The 25,766-nt window shown below is 33.0% G+C and overlaps 3 protein-coding genes across 3 annotated transcripts; all 3 read left to right on the top strand.

Moving 5' to 3' along the window:
- Positions 1–7,066: 7,066 nt before the first annotated feature.
- On the top strand, positions 7,067–8,591 carry LOC111789706 (putative WRKY transcription factor 40). The gene is made up of 5 exons (XM_023670372.2): positions 7,067–7,237; positions 7,330–7,380; positions 7,475–7,768; positions 7,851–7,967; positions 8,053–8,591. The coding sequence occupies exons 1-5, from the start codon at positions 7,151–7,153 to the stop codon at positions 8,368–8,370; spliced, it is 867 nt and encodes a 288-aa protein (XP_023526140.2). The 5' UTR covers positions 7,067–7,150; the 3' UTR covers positions 8,371–8,591.
- A 7,087-nt stretch (positions 8,592–15,678) lies between these two features.
- Positions 15,679–17,493, top strand: LOC111789909 (putative N-acetyltransferase HLS1). Its single transcript, XM_023670628.2, has 3 exons — positions 15,679–16,297; positions 16,376–16,509; positions 16,587–17,493. Exons 1-3 carry the CDS (start codon positions 16,070–16,072, stop codon positions 17,434–17,436), a joined length of 1,212 nt encoding a protein of 403 aa, XP_023526396.1. The 5' UTR covers positions 15,679–16,069; the 3' UTR covers positions 17,437–17,493.
- A 5,556-nt stretch (positions 17,494–23,049) lies between these two features.
- On the top strand, positions 23,050–25,048 carry LOC111790001 (early nodulin-like protein 17). The gene is made up of 2 exons (XM_023670756.2): positions 23,050–23,340; positions 24,422–25,048. The coding sequence occupies exons 1-2, from the start codon at positions 23,169–23,171 to the stop codon at positions 24,763–24,765; spliced, it is 516 nt and encodes a 171-aa protein (XP_023526524.1). The 5' UTR covers positions 23,050–23,168; the 3' UTR covers positions 24,766–25,048.
- The last annotated feature ends 718 nt before the right edge of the window (positions 25,049–25,766 follow it).

Below are 25,766 nucleotides of genomic sequence, written 5' to 3'. Positions count from 1 at the left end.
ATGCTTAGAGGTACAGCGGCAGTCGTGCACCATGTCAAGCATGATGATCATCTCGTTCTCATAGTGTACGTGTTCATACTCATCATAATAAGAAAGTATTTTCATGCATGAGGTTCCTATACTTTTCATTTTAAACAAATCATGCACCACAACCGAATTAATTCCTCACATACCCTAGGCAACATGCATGCATAAGCTTTCATAAATTGTATCATTCATAACATTATTGTACATAATAAAACTTCTCATTTCCATACACATCGTAGCATGTCATACATTTCATTGTCAAACATATTCATGCCATAGACCATATGACATCTCATAACATAACATATCGCATCATCATAACATATCATACCAAACACATGACACGTGCAGGGGCCACCGAGCACGTGTCATCATACAAAAAAAACTCTTCCGACCATGTTGATAATAAGGTCACTTACTTTGATGACCTTAGTCGAAGTTCTATCTAACTTCAAATTAACTTTGCTTTTGTCCATCGAATTCGTTTCCACTTATGCCAAGGCATTATTAAAGACCTTTGAGTAAATAAGGTCAGATAAAAAAACATAGAAATCGGTACTAAAAACTAAAACCCAAGCAAAATATGAATTTTTCCAGCCGAAGTTGAGCCAAGCCGAGAGGGGACACGCGTCATGCACAAAATAATATTAATGGCTATTTTAGTCATTTATTAAATTCGAAATAATATTTAAATATTTCCATCATTTTTCCATTTTTCCAAATGTACAAATAAAATAAATTTGGTTATTCCTTCCGACATCCAAGGCTAAGCATCACAAGATATGGGCCAATTGGGCTCTCATTCATTCAGTGGGCCGATGTGTTTCACCCAACTACACACTTACTGGGCCCTCGGTAAATGGGCCGATTGAACATTGGGTTTTTCTCAAGATCGTTGTTTCAACAAATTATTTTATTAAAAGTGTCCCACCTCCCTCAAATTTTCAGTTATATTTATGCTCAACTAAAAAATTACAAGCTCGTTAAAACATCGAGCATCGGAGTCCTCGAGTGTCTTGGCAGTTCAATAAATTTTACCTTTTTTTTTTTAAAAGTGTAATACGATAGTATTTCACTTTGATATTAAGTTATTTTCTCACCCAAATAATCGAATATTTAGGATTATGGAGAAAGTGAAAAGGAGGAGGAAATTTGTTTTTTTTTTTTTTTTGAAAGGTTAGATATAATACACAAATTTCATTATTTAAGAGGACAATTGAACCAATTAAATTAGAGAAATAATTATTTAAATTATTGATATAGTGTTTGAAACGTGACGTAATAAAATTTAAGAATATGGTTTTGAGAAGGTGAGTCTAGCCAACTGGAATGGGTAGGCTTACAGCCATACCCTTTGTTTCCAAAAGTCTCCCTCAATAATCTATTTTTAATTTAATTGAATATAATTATTTAAATAAGCAAAATCCAGTTTCCATTTATTGAAGAATTGGGTGGAAATAGGTGCAAATTGATTGGACCACCACCCAATTATTTATTAAATATTAAAAAAAGAAATGTTTAATTTATTTGTTTTGTTTGGTGGTGGTCAAGCCCATGGTCAAGATTTTTGAACGGTACGACGCCGTCCTCTCCAATTCAATTCCCTTTTACGTACCTTACCTTACCTTACCTTACCTTACCTTCCCTTACCTGGGTCTCCTCCGCCCACCTTCCCTTTTGACTTTTCTCTATCCTCTCCCTGTCCGATTCTTCCAATTTCCACACATCTTTTCTCCAACCTTTTCTTCTTTTTTTCCAAATTAATTTATTAAATTTACATTCATTTATTTATTATTATTATTATTAATATGAATGATTCTAAGTTTATAATCAAGAAATACTATCTTCATTGGTATGAGGTTTTTTTTGGAGAACCCCAAAACAAAATTGTGAAAATTTACACTTAATATCATACAACTGTGGAAACACGCACGTACTTAAGTAGAATTCAATTTCCTAACGTTTCAAATGAAGACAATATAAGATGGGGTTTAAGATTTTTTTTATTTAAAAAAAATGTATGGGAATCCAAATAAGGTACGGAATTGAATGATTTTATTAAATGTCTTTTTGATGTGTGGTTTGTTTGTTTAAGACAAAAGGCATTATTATGTGGATTTGAAGGAATATAAAAGGCATCTTTTGAGGTCCAAAACACTTATTATAAAATGTCAAAATCTTAGGATCATCTTTGGAAATGTCAATAAGGGTAGAATGATGCTGACTTTTTCTTATTAATTAAGTGCTCTCTTCGTAATTGGTTGGATCATTCATCCAAAGTTAAGATCATCTTTGTAACGTAGGCTCTTATGATATAAGGATCATTCATCCAAAGTTAGATCATCTTTGTAACGTAGGCTCTTATGATATAATTGACAACTTTGTATCGTTGAATTTAGGAGAGAGAATTAGAGTTCCAATCACACGCACACGTTCCCTGCTTCGATGTCTAGCTTTGCTATGGCATAAAATATCATCCGTGTTGTACTCTAGAATATTCTAGAGGACAAGATGCATTGTACAATGTTTTTGGGTAAGGTGGTAATGCCAAAGTCAAGATGACTTCATTTATGTTAATTAGAATAGTTTTGCAGAAAAATTGTTCTTCTAGAAGCACTCTAACACGTTGACCAGTTACCAAATTTAACTTCTTCTAGTGTACTTTGATTTTTCTAAATATTTAATTCTAATTTGACTTCCGCCTATTTTAACCCTTGGTAAATCATTTCAATTTTAACTCTTAGACTTTTTAATGGATTTTAATTGCACCCTTAATTAAGTTTGTACGTTAGTACTTATTTATTACTTTTTTTTTAATAAAAAAAATAAAAGTTATCAAAATTTCGAATCATTTCAAATTAAGTTAGACCATCATTAAAAAAAAAAACCTAATGAACTCTTATGTTTCTCTCGCCTTTAATATGATTAGTAGTAACAAAAAGTGTGAAGAAGATCCAAAAACATAAGAAGATTTATGGGGATGTCGGAGATGGAGGAGAAACATGCGAACCCTCTGACATCCACCCGCTCGAAAAAAAAAAAAAAAAACAAAGAACAAGTCATAATAAACATTGTCGACCATTGACCGTCTTTGAAATTTAAAGGTGACACCAATGTTAGAGATACTGAGACAAAGATTTCGACATTGATGATTTTGGAAGCCCTTCATCCATTGTGTTAGACAAATTGAGTTCGAGACCAATAACAAATAAAAAATAACATCAAACTAATATAACAACCAAGTCAATAATGAAAATACTCTATTAAATTTTTTTTATTTACTAAAACTCGATAAAATTGATAGGATAATACCTTGAAATTGTTAATGGAAATAACAACATAATTATGGGAGATGAGAAATTTAAAAAAAAAAAAAAATCTATTCTAAAATTGAAAAATACTCTAATGAGCAAATTTATTTAGAATTAATAATAATAATAATAATAATAATAAATAGTTTTATATTATATAGCAATCACATGCTTTAGAAACCTTTCTAATTTGAAGTCAAAGTGGTGAGATTGAATTTCTTTTTTGTCAAAATATAAAGTTTAAATAATAAAATTGAAGTTTGGAGTTAAAAGTTTTTTTTTTTTTTTTCATTTTCATTAAAAGAAAAGGAAGGAAGGAAATGAAGTGGAAAGAATTATGAAGCGAGTGACGTGGCATAGAAACAGTCCAGTTGGGTGAACACGTCATATTATGCGTATGGATATGGATGAATATTGTGATTCCAAACGTGGAAGACTTTTTTTTTTTTTTTAAAAAAAATAATAATTATTATCTCATGCATGACATCATTACGTGGTGCTTTGTTTTGACTGGTAAATCGATTATTTTAAATTATAAGTCTCCTGGGTCCCCTCAACTCAATCCCACGTGTTTCACTCTTCACTCTAATTCAGAATTTACGCTCACCCCCCTTCCATTTCCACCCAATCACATCATTCCACGTATACATTTCTCTTATTATTATTATTTCTAAGATTCATAAATGATTTTCATCCCATTTCAACTCTTTTAATTTTTTTTTATTGAAATAATGTAAAGAAAAAAAAAAAAAGAAAAAAAGAGTGAGAAAGGGTTCAATGGACTTAATTCTTAAAGTAAAAATTGTGGGCGTGAGGGATTAATTGGATTTGGTCAATTTCTCTAATTTTTCAGTCTTTGGGGGAAGTTCTTCCCACTTTTCTACATTTTCCACTTTCCTAATCTAACAAACCCATGTTTTATTTATTATTATTTTTTTATAATAAAAAAAAAAATCATACTGATTTTATGACGGACACTCCAAAATTTTTAATTTTATATCTAGTAGAGCGTTGAATAAAATATTATTGTATGTGCATTTAAAAAGATTTAAAGTTTAAAATATATTTGATAAATAAAATAAAGTGATATTTATTAATAATTAATTTCAAGGATGGAAAAAAAATGGTAATCAAAATCAAGTGGCTAGATGCTTTAAAGTGTTGAATAATATAATAAATAAATAAATAATTTTGACGGTGATGGAAATGGAAAATTAGGGCTTGTGAGTCAAAGTCAAGTCCTCCTTTTCCTTCTTACCGTATCAACCTCGCCATTTTCCACTCACACCACCTTAGGGCTATTATCGTCCTTTAACACTTATTCCATTTTTTAAAGCTCTCTATCATCGTACAATCATATTCAAATAATAAGGGAGCCATCTAGAATATACATATTCAATAACTAAGCTTCTAGATACGAGATTTCTTTAGTGATTCTTTTAAGTTCGTGAAGTATCGTTCTGTCTAGGTAAAAGTTATGAGTTCAAGCTCTATTAGTCTCGATGGATCTATTTTTTTTTTTTTTTTTCCAAATAACATACCTAAGAAATGAGTAAAATATTTTTTTTGATGTTTTCTAATATTTTATTTAACTTTTAAAATAAAAATTCTTAAAAGTTATAAAAAAAAAGTCCACATTGGTAGACGGGTAGTTTCGCCTACCCTTCTCTTCTCTCTTCCCTTTCAAAATTTTGTTTGTTTGCGGTGATTATTAGTATTAAATAGTTAATTAAGATGTATTTAATAAAATAATTTGAATATTAATAAAAGTCAATTTTGTTTCTTAAAAAACAAATTTAAGAAAGGAAAGAGATTAATAGAGGACAAAATAAGCATTTATAAAACTTATTTTAAAACATGGTAAGAAAATTATTCTTTTAATTTATCTATATGCAATTAACAATAATTTAAAATTAGTTTCAAATTAACAATAATATTGTGTAAGTCTCGTGTTAAATGCGATTGCAGATGTGGATGTCAAAATGAAATAAAATAAAATAAAAGTATATGGTGACGTGGCGATACCTTGTGCCCTAAAGCCGTGTGGAGATATGTATTTTTTTTTTTTATAAAGAAAAATATATATTGATTTTATTTTTAGAAAAAGAATTTTTAATTGGCGATTAAAAAAAATGGATAAAATAAGGAGGCGTGGAAAATGCTTATAAAACGTGAGGAAGAGGATAAAGGCTCCACCTCCAGACCAGACAACAGCTGGGAACGGAGTATCTGGTCAACAGACCTCTCCTTAATTTCATATTTTATTTTTCTCAATCTTTTTTCTTTCTCCAATTATTATTCTAATTCTTTTCCATGCCGTAAACCATATATATATATTTTTTATTATTATTAGTTAATTAAGTAATATTAAATTTTAGTTTTTTTTTTCTTTAAAATATTTAATTAAGATAATTATAGACAAAATCCCGTTTAAGTTTATGTTTCCTTGAGCGATTCTATGGCACTAACAATCCTATCGGAGTAAATTCTTCTAAGTAGTATGATAAAGAGAGTAGTTAAAGAATAAATGGTCGTGGGACTTAATTTCATTGTTACAAAGAATACAAACGCTAAAAACATCAGAATACCGACAACTATACTGTTTAGAGCCATATCTGAAATATATTTTAAAAAAAAAACTAAATATTGTTGCTATATTTATTGTCAATTTTCAAGGCATAAAAAGCCCACAAAAACAAATACAACAAAAGTAAGATTGATTAAGATTTATTTTAAAAACTAAAATTGGATCTTTTTGTATGTCAATTTTAAAAAAAAAGAAAAACTAAAAAATTGAGTTGTTTGAACCAAACATCATAATATTGACCATATTATTAGTCAACTTCAAATGATTAAAAAAAAAAAAAACAAATGTCAACCCTTAAAATATATGAAATCAAAGGCATCCTAATTAACCAACGACTTAATTTCATCATAATTTCTAACTTTATTACAAATATATAACAAAAATCTCTTTATATTGGAGTTAGATGATAGAAAAACATCTCAAATTACTTTGTTTACAAAAAAAAAAAAAAAAAAAAAAAAAATTAAAAAACTACTTTTTTACTTTGAAACTTGACTTGGGTCTTTCAAAATACAAGTACAAAGAAAATAACAAAACATAAAAGCCTACAGGAAAGAGTATAGTTTATAAATTTATGTTTTTTAAAAAATTATTAAACTAGACTGAGTACTTTTTTTTTTTTTTTTTTTTTTTTTTTTTTTTTTTGTTACTTTTCAATTTGACTTCCAAATGTGAAAACAATCTTACAAAAGCAAACAATAAAAGCAAAGAAACCCATAAACAAGACATTGAATACAATCGTTTTTTGAAAATGAACCAAGAAAATATTACAAGACACTAATTAAAAATTACTTAAAAGGACAAATGTTTATAACCATGATTTTAAAAAATTAAATGGTTATGAAACAACTTTTTATCTTAAAATTTGTTGAAGATTGTTGGAAATGATGATGCGTTTATAAGTAAGAAAGGAAAGTATGTAGTAGTTTATACTGAGTTTGTGATTCCTGTAAAGGGCCCATTCTATCTTTATTACTAATTAGGTTCAACAATGAAGCACGAGTTGTTGATTGACTTTGAATCCGACCGACAGGCGACATGGCCCTCTTTCCCTTCCTTCCCTCCTTCCTTCCATTCATTCATTCATTCAAATATGCCAAAATCCGGACACCAAATCAGAACCTCTTCTCTCAAATTCCCACTCCCACTTCTTATATATCCTCTCCCAACCCCATCTGGGTCTTCCCAAAATCCTACCTTTTCTTCTTTTAAACTTCCCCCCCTCATGGCCGCTTATTCTTCTTGGTTGGATTCTGTTGACACTTCTCTAGATCTCAATCTTCAACCTCTCAGATTCTCCGGCGAGGCTCCGGTGAGTGGAGAGCCCTCAATCTCTGTTCCTTTGCTTCTCTGTTTCTCTCGGACTGTTCTTGAGGGGTTTTGTTTTTCTTTTTGTTTCTGCAGAAGGAGAGGAATTACATGGAGGTTGAGAGGAAGGTTTCTGTGAAAGAAGAGGTGGGTGTGTTTGATTCATTTCAAATTCTCGGTTCCTAAACAGAGAGTCTGTGTTGTTTTTAGTGATGGGGTTGTTTCTGTTTTTCAATTTCAGACTGGAGCTTTAATGGAGGAATTGAAGAGGGTGAATGCAGAGAACAAGAAATTGACTGAAATGTTGTCTGTTGTGTGTGAAAATTACAACACTCTGAGAGGGCATTTGATGGAACAGATGAACAAAAGTGGAGAAAAGGAGATTTGTTGTTCTTCAAAGAAGAGGAAATCAGAGAGTTCTGAGAGTAGCTCAACTGATGAAGACTCTTTCAAGGAACCAAAACAGGAAACCATTAACAAATCTGCTAAAATCACAACAGTTCAAGTCAAAATTGGAGCTTCTGATTCAAATCTGGTGAGTTCTTACGCCCCCAAAACAAACCCACTTTTTCAAAATGGGAGATGAACTTACCCATGTTCTTGATTTGAATTTGCAGGTTGTTAAAGATGGATATCAATGGAGGAAATATGGCCAAAAGGTCACTAGAGATAATCCTTGTCCTAGAGCTTATTTCAAATGCTCTTTTGCCCCAACCTGCCCTGTCAAGAAGAAGGTAAATTTAACAATATTACTTAAAAATCTTTGAGTTTTGTTTGAAATTTTGGACATGGTTTGATTATGAAATTTGGATTTTGCAGGTTCAAAGAAGTGTAGAAGATCAATCAGTTCTGGTGGCCACATATGAAGGCGAACATAACCATCCACAAGCATCTCAGATCGACCCCACTTCCGCCCGTTCTGTCAGCATAGCTCCGGCGCCGCTCACGGCAGCTCCGAGATCCTTGTCTGCGCCGCCCAAACCGACGACAGAAGCTAAAACGATTTCCAACCCAAGATTTGAGTCGCCGGAAGTGCAACAGTTTCTCGTCGAACAGATGGCTTCTTCGTTGACAAAAGATCCCAATTTTACGGCGGCGCTAGCGGCGGCGATATCGGGAAAGATTTTCCAACATTAATTAATCTGGATTGGAGTATTGGGGTTTAAGAATGGGGCGAATTCTCCATGAGATTAATCTGTAAATACACACAGAAGAAGAGAAGATTTGACCGATTTTTGGAGATGGGAAGATAGTAATGAGATTTTTGAAAAAGAAAGAAACACAAAAAATTCTCCCACCAAATTCTTGTTTCAATTTGTAATGCCCAAATTCTTCAATCAATTCAATGAATTTGAATATGTATTCTTGTGATCCAACCTCACAAACTATATCTTCTATATTTAAAAATAAAAGACACATTTAAATCTACTAACTTATTTGTTCTAACTCAAAAATAAATAAAATTTCTTTTTTTTCTTTTCAATTTCTTATATGAAAATTCATTTTTTTTCCGAAATAAAAAGTTATTAGAATGGAATAATTTGCTTGAATCTAAATTTGAACTTTCCCTAGACTTCTATAAGTCAATTTCTTTCAATAAGTTTCTCGATAATAGAAAGTTATTAAAATGGAATAATTTGCTTCAATCTAGATTTGAACTTTCGACGAGACTTCTATAAGTCAATTTCTTTTAGTAAATTTCTATGTATTTGAATGTGACGTGTGATTGAAAAGAAAACCCATTGTTTTATCTTAGACTAAAACGAGCCGACATATTTTCGATTATTTTTAGTTGGTTACATTATGAATAGAAGAGATGAAAGAATACTTTTTATTTAATAATAGATGTCTTAACCTGCTTAAATTGACAAACTATAAGTCTAATTGAATCTTTGAAGTTTTTTTTGAATAACTTGATTGTGATTTTTAAACTTTAATTAACATTTTTTTTTCTTAGTATAGCTTTAAAGGGTTCTAAATAAGTTTCTAAATTTTAAATTTTAAAATTTTAACAATCAATCAGCTAAAAACAAATTAAAATTTGTTGAAAAGACTTTGTAAAGTGATCAAATTTATAATATTCTTTATGGAACTAAAACTAAAAAATGTGAAAAGAAGCTACAACTAATGAACCATCCCAAAAGCATCCAAACTGGGCTGAGACAAACATCCAACATAGTCAACAAAACCAACATCAACAGAAAAAAAGTTGTCCAACCAAAGGAAGACCCAAATCTTAGCCACAATCTTTGAACAACCAACCATTTATTGAGCTTAGATCTCCCCTCCCTCAGTTGTCTTTGTTTTGATCAAATCAAACCAAAATTTTAAAGGAAATGTCCCATGTCTTACCTTTTAATGATCAGACTGTAATCTTGGGAAATTATAACAATACCTCTCTCATTCCCATCTACTAAATACCATACCAAGCAGTGCAGTTATAAAATCTAACAATAATTTTGACATTTGAATGTCAGAGACAAATCTTCAACATCTTGAATTGAAAAACATGACATGTCTTTCTGTCAATCAGCAAGAATCCACTAGCGTTCAACTGTATATATGTTATGGCCTTGAAAATATATACTAGGATTCCTTTTAGCCCTTTCAGAATCCACAGGATTTCATTTCAGATTCACAATCCACAGGATTTCAAAAGGTTGACAAGAATAAAGTTCCTGCTTGGCTTTTAACGATCTCAACAACTAAGCTGTTAAAGTGAATTACAAGTAAAGAAAGTATACTCATTTTCTAGATTTCAAGTTCCCAGAAGACTTGAACAAGAGCTGGTATCATAATGAAGAGAACCCAAAATTTCAAGAGTTTTTCCTCTTCTTTTTTTTTTTTTTTCAGGAAAAAAGGTGGAAAAGCTCTTACTCCTGGTAGTTCTTCAAATTATTAGCAAAATAATAGCTCAAACCGAGATAACATTGAAATTTTCAAGAGTTTTGATCTTGGGGTCATTACCAGGCTAATGGATACTCGAAGCAGCCCTCACTGCCCACATATTGATTCATTGTTTGGATCTTCCAAGATTACTTTCTCACAAATTTAACTTTGAGGCCTTGCCCTTGTTGCAGGATCTTCCTTGTATTCAATGTGCATTCTAATTGAATCCCAATGTCCAGAACAGAGTATATTTTAAGGAGCCCAAGAATGACAAGCAAAAAGGCTCAAAATGCTTCCTACATACTGATGAAAGTAGTCTCTTATTTTCTGTGTTTCATTGGCAGTGTTGGAAACAGGATAGTGTTCCAAAAGAAAGGTTGGGTGCAAATGGATCCTGGGAGAACAGATAATGTTACCCTTATACTTTCTTTGAGGCTGTCCCAAAACTAAATAAGTTTGTACTTATCTTAATCTTTTGTTTGTTTACCTAATTACATAGTTTCTCTTTGTGATCTCTCTAAACTTTTGATCAGGCAGGTCTCCACCTAGTGCTTCACTCCGATAGTTGCATTTTGGTGCAACGCAACCATTCATTCTTTCAGAAAGAAGAAAACTCAACTAAACCTCCAAAGATTGCCAAGGGTTCCAACTTTAGAATGGGTTGAATTTGGAAGGCTAAAATGTACTTTCTACAATTTTTCATTGTTTTTGGCTAAAAAATCAAAAGTGATTGTGAAAATTCTATAAGAAACCTTTCACTTCAAATGCATTTTACTTTCGTCAAACTGCTCAAAAGCCATCCCAAACTAACAATTATCTCCACACTGCAAATATCTCCCAATCCAATAAGTTTAAGGTATTAAGGGAACTTGAATCATTAAATTCATTCTAAAAATACGCACGCACAGGTACACAGACATAGTTATAAATTACAAAACGCCCAAATTCAACTTTCTCGAGATTTAACAGCGTAGAACAGTGTCATATGGCTTAGCAAGCAAAATGCACCAATAAATTGCTACATTCGAAGCAGAGAGAGAGGGAGAGAAGGAGAGACCTGAAGTTCAAGAACTTTCCGAAGGTGATGAGAGGCCAGAAGCAACTTGAGAAGTAGGAGACGTGGAAGATGGAGAGGAGCTGAAGCAACTTGAGGAAAGCCATGAATTGGTAGCCATTTCCATAAGACGTAGTAGTATGGAAATGGCAACAACACACCAATTTTTGTCGAAATACCCATTCTCATAGTTTTCTCGCCGGATATTCTCTCCACTTTCTCGGGAAAATGATTCCCAGGAAGAAGAAGAAGATGCAGAGTAGCCCTTTTGACTGACTGGTATGGGCCATGGGCCCAAATGGTGGGAGTCGGGTTTAAAGTTATTGGGCCATAATTGGGTTATGGCCCATAAAGAGCGCGTTGGGCCACAATTAGATTATCCATTAAAAAAGATTATGAATTTAAAACCAAGATTTGGATATCAACTTAGTGCCACATGATCATTAAACCATCACACCTCACAAAATGTTTAGATAATTATTTATGTTATTAATCCTTTAATTAACCAAAAATAAATAAATAAATAATAATAAAAAAAGACTCGGCGGTGGGGAACCCAGCTGTAGCTTTCGGCAGTTGACAAAATAAAACGACTTTCAACATTTTTTAAACATTTATTTAATATAAAAAAAATGAATAAAAATCTCCAAAGCATCGCCTTTTCTATTAATTATGATTTACAAACTTTAAGGAGGCTTTAATTACTTCACACATGCTCCTCCACACATTATGGTGCTATTTTTTTAAAACAAAAATTAAATCAATTTTGTAATATTAAATTTCGACATATTTTTATTTAAATATTGGATTAAAAGATATTTTCTATTTAGATTAATGACTTTAATGTGCTACAAATATATATATATATATTTATATATTTTTTAATCCAAACACTTAATATTCTATATTATCTTTCTCACTTTAATAAAATCCAAATTTAGTCGTTTATATATTTGAGGAAGTGAAATTAATGAATTATGATATAATTTATTTTATTAATATCTACTTATATTTAATTGTGAATATTCCAAGAGGTAGATATGGAAAAGAAGAAGGAAAAAAAAGTGATGTCCCTTTTTAAGTTTATAATGGGAATTAAAATATATATATATATATATATTAGCAATAAATGATAAGAAAGAGTAAGGGTAGCCAAGTTGATGGGAAGTTGATGTCTATCTCGAATGTGGAATGTGCTGCCATTAACTTTTGGCATCCAAAGTTGATTATGTCCTCATTGCTACAATTCCCACTATAATTTATTAATTTCCACTATAATTTATTATTTCTTATGTTTGGTATCTTCCCTGATTGACACCATCAAGTATGTAGTTGGAATTCGAACACAACATTTCATTCAATAAGAGATGATAAGATTGACTACGTGAACCAAATTCAAAAAGACATGTTACGTGCTTGTATGTTAGATTTTGCAGATAGTTAGGACATGCATTTGCATCTCATGAAGTTCCCATGTAATAAATGCTATCAAACAATGAATGTCATGACACTTTTTGAGGTCGTGTATAAGAAAACGGGCTAATCTCCTATGAGTTGAATGAGGTTGGAGAACTCAAGTTATTAAGTTCGAACTATTCCAAGTTATGAATGAAACCATTCAAAAGAGATTCCAAGAAAAATACTTTTGGTTTTTAAATTTGTTAAATAGGTATACATGTGAGTGATTGATATATGATTGGTTATGCATCTTGTATTGTTAAATTATTAAGACCTATGTTTAACATGATTTGATTGCATGTGATATATTGATTTTGGGGTAATTACACAGTGTGGAATTGAGTATTAGCCACTAAGGTCATCGTACAGTGTGAGCCTATATTTTTATTTTTTGTTTCGAAAGGGGACCAGAATTTTGATTTTAACCACCTGATATTGGTTGATGATTTTTGAAAACTAATCATATGTGTACCCGATGGTTGATTAGAATCTCTATGTATTGGAGAGAGTCGAGCTATACGATCCTAATTTGAGTACGTCATGAGTGAGTGAATTTTTTAAGAAGAGAGAGAAAGGCACGATTGAATTTCTAAATTTGTAATTATGGATGGAGGGTACATGGGCCTAAGGACTATGTTTTAATATTGAATCCACCACTACTTTAGCCGTGGATCTAATTATTTGGAGTTCAAATTAAATTTCTCTATGCTCCAAATATAAAGTTTACGCCAAAAACATTTAATGGGCCTACCAATTATATACTTTAAATAATCATTCATTTATTGGTCGATACTACTGCAACAATTCTTTTTGGATAATAGGTACTGTAATTGGTATTTATGTGATCGGTTTAGTCGGTATTTTCTTTTATGGTTCATATTCTGGATTAAGTTCATCTATGTAATAATCAGATGAACTGAGTTGTAGACATGGAAGCGTAAGAACTCAACAGGTAAATCCACTCCTTCACCCTCAACAATTCACTTTTACCTATTTTATTCATATTATTATTTACTTCATTTGTAATTACCATTATCATCCTAAACTTATACTATTTTTTTGTTTAGGTGTTTCAAATTAACTAAATCATTCTATTGTCCTAAAATGTTTTCATACTTAACCACCTTTTAAAAGTATATATATATATATATATATATATATATATATATATATACAAATCATACATCAAAGTTCTCAGGCACATTTATGAAAGTAGAATTATCTCGAAATTTTCTAGACAAGATCCTTTATAACTTTTCAAAACAAATAAAATTATTCCTCAATCCAAATTGATAAGATTCTAAACTTGGTACAAATCCTTTCCTATCAAAATTCTAAAAAATAGTTATGAAAGTAGAGCTATCTCGAACCTTAAAAGAAGAATATATACCATAGCTAGTCAACATTATTGTTTGCAAAATATAAAAATCTTTGTAGCCGAATATTTAACATGTCATCTTAATGAAAAAAGACGTAAGCGAAAGAATAATAACCCCCATAGAATTAAATTATTTAAAAGGAAAGGAAAAATAATAATAATAATAATAAGGTGATTAGTATATAATGTCACCCTCTTTAATTAATTTTGTTTGACATATAATATATGGTTTTCATGGATATCCAATCAGAATGTGTATTTATTTATAAATATTGAAAATTAGGAAAGATATATCGAACATTCTAAGATGAAATATAATATATGTGCCAAAAGTGGTGTGTGAACAAGAATATATAAATCTAATTAATTAAATTTAATTTTTTAAAACTTTATGCAAGAGAATAATGTATATATGAAATATTTAAAATTAAAGGTGGGAGATATTCATATACAGATACAACCAATTCAGTTCTTTTTGAGATTAAAATAATATAAGTCTATAATGTTGGTGACGGCTCTACTTTTGATTCATTATATTTATTTTATGTTCTTTAATCAACCATATCAACCCTAGCTAGGTGGCTAACTTTTCCAAAAAAAAAAAAAAAATTAAAAAAAAAATAAAAAAAATTAAAAAAAAAAGTTAAAAGCCCTAGCCTAAGCTAGGGGAATTCTCACTAGTGGCTCGTAGAATGTCGCATATTTATCCATTTAAATACCTCTCGAGATTAGGGTTGATTAGGTAAAGAATGGAACGCACGTAGCTATCAAATCCTTAATGTAGATTGAAATTCTCATTCTCGTTGCATTCATTCTTTTTCCTGATAAATTAATAAAGCCAAAGAGAATTTCATAAAAGAATATATATATATATATCTATTTTAATCAAATTAGTACCTTTAACATATATTAAAGAATTCCCGCTCTATCAAAGAGTGATCTAGTAAGATAGTTTTTTTAATCAAAGAATTCTCGGTATCCATTATGAAAAAGAAGAAGGTTATAATAGATATGGCTAGAAATCACTCATAAACAAAATTAAGCAAGAGTTGTTACGAGGTAACGAAACCAAACATTCCTTACAAGAGTGTAAAAACATCTCTCTAGTAGACAAATTTAAAAAACGTGAGATGATATGTAACGAGCCAAAGTGGACAACATTGGACTTGATATATAATCAATAACTTTACGTAAAAAAGTCGACAAATCGACTGTTCGTGACCCATAATTGATGTGAAACTTTATTCATATTCTAACGTATTCTTGGGTTGATTTGATTTGACTCCACAACAAACATTTGTTTTGTGTGTTAGAAGTTTAGATAATGCCAATATATTCACATTTATCTGAACATCCCCTTCTCCAAATTTTGCTTTCAGGTTTCTTATATTAACCATGTTTTGTTTCTTTGTCTTTGAAGACATGTCTGTGAAACAAAGTTGGTGACACAGACCCGAATCCACCAAAATTTCAAATCAAATTCTCTTTTCCCCTAAAAAGAAATGTTTTTCACAACTCGTCTTCCCATACACCGCCTTAATTTCCACGAACTTATCTCAACGCAACAAATCTAGTTGTTTATGTTGAGAGGGAGTCCCACGTCGGCCAATTAAGAGTTTGATCATAATACATATTCACTGTGGAGACCCATGATTCATTCCTTCGACACGATTGCGGAATGAAACAGCACCCAAACGAGATTGAGCGGATCATAATTGGCATCACCATGGGCATCATGAAGGTCTCATCCTAGGCACCATGTGGGGTTAAAATATATAAATGCGAGGGGCTTTTTGAAGTATCTCTCTGTTTTATAACCTTATATTCTTGTTGAATATAAAGGAGGTAATGAAACAATAATTGAAGAAATAATTAAATGATTCATAGTCATTAGGAGAACATGATTAATGAATTCAATCCATCTTAAAACGTGGATTAAGGTGAGACCCACTTAATTAGAGTTTCTAAAATGGTGTATAAATAAGGGAAATGGTGGGGTTGAAGCTCCAAACACAATCCCCTAAAACTAGAGCTTTCCTCCTCTGTCAAACAGAGCTATGGTGCAGAAGAAGATAGCTGATGAATATAGGCTGCAAATCATTACAGAGCAAAATAGTAATAATTTGATTGTAGTGAGAGAATACTGTGAAGAGAGGGATAAGGTGTCGGTGGAGAAGCTGGAGAGGCAGTGTGATGTCGGACAGAAAGGGAAGGCTTCTATTTTCACTGATCTTCTGGGTGATCCTATTTGCCGCATTCGCCACTTCCCTTTGCACCTCATGCTGGTAAATGCTCATTTATTTGTATGTGTTTTTAAAGTGGTACCTTTTAAATAGGAAGCTTTTTTGGGAATTGTGTCACAGGTTGCAGAGTATGGAGATGCTAGAGATATCGTTGGTGTTATAAGAGGATGTATCAAACATGTCACAACAGGCCATTCTCATCATCCCCTCGACCTCGCTTATATTTTGGGCTTAAGGGTCTCTACTACTCACAGGTCTGTCGATGTTTCTTACTATTTGGAATCACGAATCTTTACAATTGTATGATATTGTTAAACGTTATGCAATGCAGGAGGCTAGGAGTTGGCACAAAATTAGTTCAACATCTAGAGAAATGGTGCAAGCAAAAGGGTGCAGACTATGCATATATAGCAACAGAATGCGCTAACCAGCCCTGCATCAACATGTTTACACACAAGTTTTCATACACAAAATTCAGATCACCCACAGTGTTGGTGCAGCCTGTCCATGCTCACTACAAGCCAATAAGCTCAGGGGTTGCCATTGTGCGCATTCCCCCGCACGTTGTAGTTAAAATTTATCGCCAACTCTTTGCAAATGCGGAGCTCTTCCCCATGGACATTGATGCCATTTTGTCCAACAAGCTTAATTTGGGCACTTTCATGGCAGTTCCTAAGAAGCTGCTTCCTAATTGGAACCCTGAAACTGGGATTCTTCCTCAGAGCTTTGCAGTGTTGAGTGTGTGGAACACTAAAGAAGTTTTCAAGTTGCAGGTTAAGGGAGTGTCTAAGCTAACTTATGCATGTTGCATGGGGAGTAGAGTGTTGGATTCATGGGTACCATGGCTTAGATTACCTTCATTTCCAGATGTGTTCAGTCAATTTGGGGTGTATTTCTTGTATGGACTATCCATGAGAGGAAGTGATGGGCCACGGCTGATGAAGTTTCTATGTAGATTCGTGCATAACATGGCTAAGGATGATGTGGGATGTGGGGCGGTGGTAGCAGAGGTAGGCCAACAGGATCCTGTGAGAGCCGCCATACCCCATTGGAGAAGATTTTCATGGAGTGAAGATTTATGGTGCATCAAGAAGCTGAGAGATTTGGAAGGGGATGAGTGTAATTGGATCAAATCTCCACCTTCATCAGCAGGGATATTTGTTGATCCTAGAGACATCTAACTATATCTTTCTTTCTCCCACATCAGTACACAAAATCATAAAAGGAATGTTCATAAATCTCTAGCTTACTCTCCTTTTCCTTTCTCTTTTTTCTTTTCAATGCTCTTTCACTCGGTGTCTCCGGTTAAAATCGCACGACAACGCACACATTCGATCAATATGGAGTATATATATATATGGTTTCAGTTTACTAGATATAGTCTTATAACAGATTTAAGCACATCTCTGCTTGGGATTCCAGACCCACTTAGCTGATTAAAGCAGAGGCGGGGGAATTGGCAAGTGGCAATTATGGAAAGAATATGGAGCATTGACAGAATCAGAAGCTTGCTAGAGGCTATAGAATAGGCTTTTTAGTTCAGGCATCCCTAAGTAATTTACTGCTACAGATATGGAAATAATAGAAATCAGTGTGGGGTTGGTCCCCTCCACAAAACACTCACAAAATCAAGTTATACATATATTCTTAGGGAACGATATCTCAGTTGGATCTATTACCATCATAATGTAAAAACCATTTTGAATGCCTCAACAAATGGACAACTAACAAAAATAGCATAGAATCCAATATCCTTTGACGAGGTTCTGTTGCATTGCCCTCTGTGGCATTAAGTCTGTCTATGTGAAAGATGAAACTCCCTTTTAATTACAATTAAGACGTGTGTGATCCTTACTACTGACATAGCTAATGGACTAGATTGTTAAAGTATACTCCCTTTTACATGAGAAACATTAGAGGTGATACGGTGAAACACATTTGTTAGTTGGAAATTGGTAGAATATGGGCCACATGTATTATTTAGTTGGAAATTGGTATGAAACTAAAGTAAGGGACCTGTAATTGATATAAAATTGACAAAAACAACGTTGGAGGTTATACTAGAAAAGGCCACTGTTGTTGTGTTGTTGTGTTGTTGTGTTGTTGTGTTGTGTGCACTCTTGAAAATCCCAATTACTCAAAGCCAACACATATCCAGGCAAAGCCACCACAAAGGTGAGCAAGCCCAATACCAAATATCCAATATCCACAACTTCCTGCAACCCCACATCTACTCAATATCCAAGATCCACATCTCAATACCCAATATCCACATTCCACCCAACCCAACCCATCACTGTTTTGAATAAACATTAAATATTATTTTTCAAATATTGTTATAAAAAAAGAGTGGAAGTCAGAGTCTGGAAGATGAAAGGCCAAGAATTGTTATAGAGAAAGTCGGGTTTGTATGGCTACATTTTTATTATTTCAGTTTTAGAAAGAGTACGTGAATAGATTGTTCTTTCTATTGTGAAGAACGAGAGAGAAAAAGATACAAAAGAGAGAGTAATAGAAGAGTGTTTTGTCTCTCCATTCACACAAGAAAAATAGTGTGACTGAGATTTTTTATATCCACCATTCCTTAGCGTATGATATTTATCTCAATTATTTAAGACTATTAAGTTAACCTAGGATGGTTTTGTTTTTATATGTTAATTTAAATTGTAATGATTTAAATATGCCCAAATTTGGTTGATTTTTCGAATAAAAGTCACCCTTATACAAATGATGATGGTTTTGGAGCGCATGCAAAAAAGATTTGGTTTCATTTTATAGTGGCGGTGGAGCGCATGAAAATGGTTGTAGTGGGTTCATACGTGTATGCCACATTATTATATTTTATAACAAATATTAACCAAAATGTCTTACAATTTCAGGTCCTAATAATTTGGGAATAACAACAAATGACATGTCCCAACCATGGTTGGGAATAAGCATTTCACTCTTAGGTTAGGAAGATGTATAGTAAAAAAATTATATCTGTAAAGCTACCTATGATACCTATGATAGATAGTTATTTATAGTAGATGATTATATCTAGTTAAAACTATATATATATATATACTTTCTATATTTCATGTATTCTCGGTTACTTACGGTACATAATTGGAGTCATCAATATAAATCCTTTATTTATAGTTCTCTTTGCATTTTCTCTATCCTATCTTTTGTGTCTAGAGTGTGTGCGTTGTTGTGCGATCTTAACATTCACTACCCAGAAGAAACGTTGGAATCGACTTTAATTTTATTTGTAAGTAATCAAAACTAAAAGTTAAACAAACTTATGAATAAAATTATGACGTAACTAATGTTTTAATTCCAGCTCATCCAAAAGTTCAATTTTCTTCATCAAACCTTACTCGCTATAATTTAAACATAGAGTTAAAGTTTATGGGAGTTTATTGAAAGAAAATTTACAAAGGATTAAAGAGAAAGCTAGGAAGAGAGTTTAAAAGTATTAAAGGTTCATTTGATTCAACTCAATTTTTTTTTAACTAAATTGATTCATTAAATGTTACTATGGGTTATGGGTTAGTAATGGTATAATTTAATTAATTATTTTTATGTTTAGTCACACTTAATATTGGTATATTAGAATGGTACCTTAAATGATGTTTGGATTGTTTATTGCTGGTACATAATTATGTTGAAAAGAAGGATGTAAAATTTTATACTAAAACGGAGCATGTGTGTTTATATGACGATTCAATGTACATAAACTCCAAGTGATTAAATTTGTGATCTCCCTATAGAGTACAAGTAGTATTAACGGGTAAGATTAGGATGTTAAGAGTTAGTTTGTCTAGACTATGATCTAGGATGAAATGCCTCCGGTTGTCAAAGAACCTTAGAAATGTGAGCGAAGACTAGCGAGTCCAATCCCTAGTGCTCTCAACCGAACTAGATTTAAGGAGCCCAAATAGAGAAACCTAGAGACATGAGTCCAAGTCAAAGTCACCAAGCTACCCTAGGGACCTAGAGGACCACCACGACAACCCTAGAAGATAAAGGTAGCCTCCTAGGTCGATAGTAGCAAGTACAGTGTCTGCGAAGCATCCACTTTCCTTTTTCACTCCATTATGAGTATTGTCGAGCTAGGCATGGGGCCGGTTAAGGATTGTGTGACTTAATAGTTTTGTTAGTTACCTTACCTGGCAAATCTGTCCTATGGGAGGGCAAAGATCACATGGGTAGTCATTGGAACTAGTACATACAGGGGGTCGTGCTCAAAACTTTGAGTGACTATATGGTCCAATGGGACGTGATCACTAGCTAACCTTTTACGGATAACAAGTAAGCTAGCTCCACCAAACTATCCCCACTAGAGAGTGAGTTATGTGGGGTAGAGCCTAAATCCAAGATATTGATTGACCTAGGAGCGAAGAGTAAAGTCAGTGTTCTCTTGATAGGTCCAAAATGTGATAAAAGCCTACAAGTAAGTTGTTTACCGAATATAATTTTATACCCACCCCTTCCTACATTTGTTTTTTTAGGTAATTGATGCTGCTGATCAAGGCAAAGGGGGTATTTGGGAGCTCTGCAACTATAAAGAGGTGTCGACTTAGAACATTTACCGTGTCCAAATTGTTTGTAGATTGCCATATCATATACATATTTTGTATCCCACTTCTCGTTCCCTCTTTGAAGAACAAATCAAGTATATGGACATGTAGTTTTTCATTGTCTTTAATAATTGCATTGCATAGTCGGTTAGTATCTAGTTTCTTTGAAGAACAAACCAAATTCTTAGTTTCTCCAAGAAAAATGATGAGAAAAGTGTCTTCGATACTTCAATTGTCAATGGTTAGTCTGTTTCTGCATGTAGTCCTGATTTTCAGTCCTCCATGGTCAAAACAGAATGAATTCATCTAGTAGATTTTCATAATCAATTTCTAAGTATTTTCCAATCATAAAGTCTCGAGGCAAATATATATATATATATATATATTTTTTTAAAAAAAATAGCATTAATAATTTTTTTTATTTAGTTTCTAAATTTCTATTTTTTTTTTTTTTTTCAAATTTCTAAACTTTCTATAAAAAAGGTTAGTATTTTCTTTTTTAAAATTAAACTAAAAATTTAGTGTGAGATTGTACATCGGTCGTAGAGGGAAACGAAACATTCCTTATATAAGGATGTGAAACCTCTTCTTAGTAGACCAAACCTTGAGGAGAAGTTCGAAAGGGACATTGGTTGGAGTGGGAAACGAAACATTCTTTATAAGGGTGTGGAAATCTCTCTTTAGTAGACACATTTTAAAACCACGAGGGGAAGCTCAAAAGGAAAAGTCCAAAGATAACAATATCTGCTAGCAGTGAGCTTGAACGGTTACAAATAGTATCAAAGTCAGGCACCGAGCAGTGTGTCACTAAAAACGTTGGGCTCCCAAAGAGGTGGATTGCATTCTTTACAAGGGTATCGAAACATCCGAAAGAGAAATCCCAAAGATATTGTTACATTTAGTCTCTAAATATTAGTCCTTAACTTTACATTTTGTCTAAATTCAACCTAGATAAAATTGGAAGTGTAATGTCTTATTAAACACAAATTTTATTTTTATTTTTATGTTTAATAGATTCATTAATTTTAAAAAATGTTTAAATCTAATTTTATCCCTAAACTTTTAAATTTGATTCATTTTGGTCCTAACTTTTTAAAATGTTTATTTTATTCTCTATCCTTCAAATTTGTTCCATTTTAGTTCAATAGGTTAATACGTTCATGATTTCATGAACAAAAGTAGATTTTAGGTAAGAAAAATTGACACACCTGTGAAAACGTTAAAAATTTAATAGCCAAAATAGAATAAATTTAAAAGTTTAAAGGATCAAAACAAACCTGTTGAAAGTTCATAGATGGAAATAGAATAAATTTGGAAGTTCATGAATTTATTATATATTTTCTAGAGACAAATATGACAACTACGCTTCTAACTTCACTATAAATGCATTAATCACTCACACTAGTTGAGATAAAAAATATGGTGTATGATGTCAACAAACATAAAGCACGAAGATTCGAAACTTTAGTCTTAAAAAAAAAAAAAAAGGAGTACATATCAATTATCGATGAATAGTACTCACGTTGGTTTTAGAACAATAATTGGTACCTTATACAGTGAATAATTGCTCACACAAATAATTTTAGATCAGGATATAGGCGTGATCCACTACCTTCCAAGATCCACCAAAATTAAAATAATTAAAATAATTAAAAAGAGAATTGTCTTCATCATAAACTCTACCCCCAACATTCCATCAATTACGACCAACATTCCCATCAGCCTTCACATGGCTGCAGTGGGAAAAAGAAATTAAATTAATTAATTAATTAATTAAAACCCCAAAACCTCCATTTGAGTAATTTTTTAAAAAAATAGCCGAAGTGTTTTGATTTTGGAGAAAGGACCCCTCTCGAAAATGGACCATTAATACATTATATTCTTTCTTCATCGAGCGATGAATGAGAGTAAGAGACACGTAATCATTTTCGTAATCATTTTTAACCTTACTAGACAGAAATGTTGTTAAAATAGATAGAGTTTAGCCTCGTTACTAAACTTAGACATCGAAAGAAACGTGTAAAAATGTTATACTTATTTAAGGTTCAAAATTTCTTTCCATCACAAACATTATCTAGGGGCCCAAAAAATATTGTTTTGGAAAGGAGCCCTTTTCTCTAAATACAAACTTTTTGGGGGACTAAAATTTAAATTTTAAAATTTAAAATTACCCCCATAAAGTTGGTGTGTCAGCAGATCTCATCCATTTATTGGTAAACAATGGTCTCCCACACTGGGTCCTTCAACAGCTGTCTCTGTCCCAACGCCATTGGATATCAACAACCAAATCCTCGCCCCCCTCTTCCACGCTAATCTAGGGCAGAAGAATTAGGGGCTCCCCTCTCACAATGCCGGCCTCGCCGCACCTCCTTGCCTTCTTCCTCCTCCTCTGCACCGCCGCCTCTGTCTTCCCCGTCTCCGCTACCGACCACATCGTCGGCGCTAACCGCGGCTGGAACCCCGGCATCAACTACACTCTCTGGGCTAACAATCACACCTTCTTCGTCGGCGACCTCATCTGTAAGTAGTAAATCCTCTCTCTCTCTCTCTCTCTCTTGTATAGATCTTTGGACATTGAAGGGGAAGTTTTAGTTTCGTTTTACTTGTTTTTATGATCTTTTGAATTCAAGAAAAGTTCTGAGTATGATTTCCGTGTTGAGGTGCGACATCCTTCTCATTAATCAAAAGAAGGTCAAAAGTTAGAATAACCTTCCCACGATTGCAATGCTGTATTCTTCGAAGAAAAAGGAGCAGCCGAGTCGGTGTTTGTCCGCTCCCTTCCTTCTCTGCCTCACCCCTGTGTTAAGAGTATTAATAGGATTACATTGCACACTAAATGTCAGTGTAAATAATGAATGATTTTGAGACAACAAGTTTAAGTCATCTCACCAATTGTGTCCTGGGTTTAGGTGTTAGTGGTGCGGCCATGTTGGTTCACTAAACAAAAATGGAAGTCATTTTTGTGTTTTTCTACTAGATTTTTAAAACGTGTTTTGCTAGGGAGATGTTTCCACAGCCTTATAATAGGAGCTTCGTTCTCCTCCCCAACTAATGTGGGATCTCACAATCCACTTTACTTTGGGTCCAACGTCGTCACTTTCTCCAATCGATGCGGGACCCCCTCCCCATCCACCCCCTTCGGGACCCAACATCCTTGCTGACACATCGCCTCGTGTCCACCTCCTTCGGGGCTCAATCTCCTCGCTGGCTCATCGCTCGGTGTCTGGCTTTGATACCATTTGTTACAGCTCAAGCTCATCGCTAGTAGATATTGTCCTCTTTGGACTTTTTCTTTCAAGCTTCTCCTCAAGGTCTTTAAAACGTATCTGTTAGGGAGATTTTGTTCTCCTCCCCAATTGATGTAAGATCTCACAAGTATCTTACTAATTACTTCAAATACAATAGAGTCAAGCGATACTCGTAGTAAGACGATTGTTTGATATTGTTGATGGTTTGTTAAGACTGCAAATTTAGGTATAATTTGTGGAAGTTAGTTCATAGGGGATTTGAGAAAGACATGTCTCCACTCTTTTGAAGTTGAAATATAATTAGTATTACATTACCCCAAGTCCTAACGCCTTGCAAACTAAAAATTTGGCAGCATTTAGGTATCAGAAGAACCAATACAATGTGTTTGAGGTTAACCAATCAGGGTATGACAACTGCACCACAGAGGGGGCCTTTGGGAATTGGAGCAGTGGCAAGGACTTCATCCCTCTCAACAAGGCCCAAAGGTACTACTTCATTTGTGGCAATGGGCAGTGTTTTAATGGCATGAAGGTGACCATTCTTGTTCATCCTCTTCCTCCTCCTCCATCTTCTCCCCTTGCCTCCAAGGATTCCTCGCCCTCCTCCGCCACACCCCGGACAGGTTCTCGACAATGGCAGATTCGTGCTCTGCTCGTCTCTTTGGCTTTGATTTGGTTTGGATCTGACTGGATTTAGTTGTTGAGCCATGGCTGGGGTATCTATGTAGAGGTCTTTGTTGGTAACTAGTTTTAGTTTTGGAATGGTTCTTTAGAGATTTCTAAATTTGGTAGCAGAATTGTCTCCCAATTCCCAAACTTGTGAGGGGACATTTGTTTGATTGTTTTCAAATTTGTAGGCTGGTTGTGAATGCTTGGTTTGTTCTAATTTGTAATGACAATCACATTCAGGTTGTTTCAATTCCTTCCTGTTTGCTCCCAAATCGTGGGAGGATTAATTAAACACAATTTTTATGTTTTTAGTTTTTAGTGTATCACACTTTTTGAATTTAAAATTTTAAAATGCAAATTTACATTATAAATAAATCTTCATAAATATAATTTTTTTTTTTTTTTTTTTTTTTTTTTTTTTTTTTTTTTTTTTTTTGTCGTCTTTTCCTTATTATTGTTTGTAGTTTAGTTGAGCTCACCACCGACGTCACAAAAATCACAAAAATCGCTATGGTTACCATCGACTTCAAGAACACTGAAGGCAAGAGGGAACATGAGTTAGCTTATTTTCATGTGAGTTCTACTCTTTTAGCCAAGTTCAAACTACTCACCACCAACTCACTATACCTTGAACAACCCTTAAGGCGAAGGGGAACACAAGAGTTCGTTTGTCTTTCATTTTGGTCATACTTTTGAGAGTCGTGTTTATTGTATTCATGATAGTGATTACCTCACCTAAAATGTACTCACATAATTTAAAAAAAAAAATAACAAACAAGTACCTAGAGCAACACTTAGCTTTGAACCTGTGGGGGAAGAGGAAGAATTTGTAATGGTAATTGAAACAACCCGTAAATTGATACACTTATTAAAGTTTATAAGGTTTAGATGGATGAAATTGAAAGTTTAAAGATAAAATTGATATTTAACTTTAAACTATTTTTATATTTTATAAATATAATAAATATATTAACATACCATCTTAAACAACGTTTAAATTGACACCCTAAAGCAATTTGAACAATTTAA

This window comes from Cucurbita pepo, chromosome 3, assembly GCF_057944985.1.
Source record: "Cucurbita pepo subsp. pepo isolate OVF chromosome 3, ASM5794498v1, whole genome shotgun sequence".
Lineage (NCBI taxonomy): Eukaryota > Viridiplantae > Streptophyta > Magnoliopsida > Cucurbitales > Cucurbitaceae > Cucurbita > Cucurbita pepo.
Note: the sequence above shows the minus strand (reverse complement) of the source record. Positions and strands in the feature narration are given on the sequence as shown.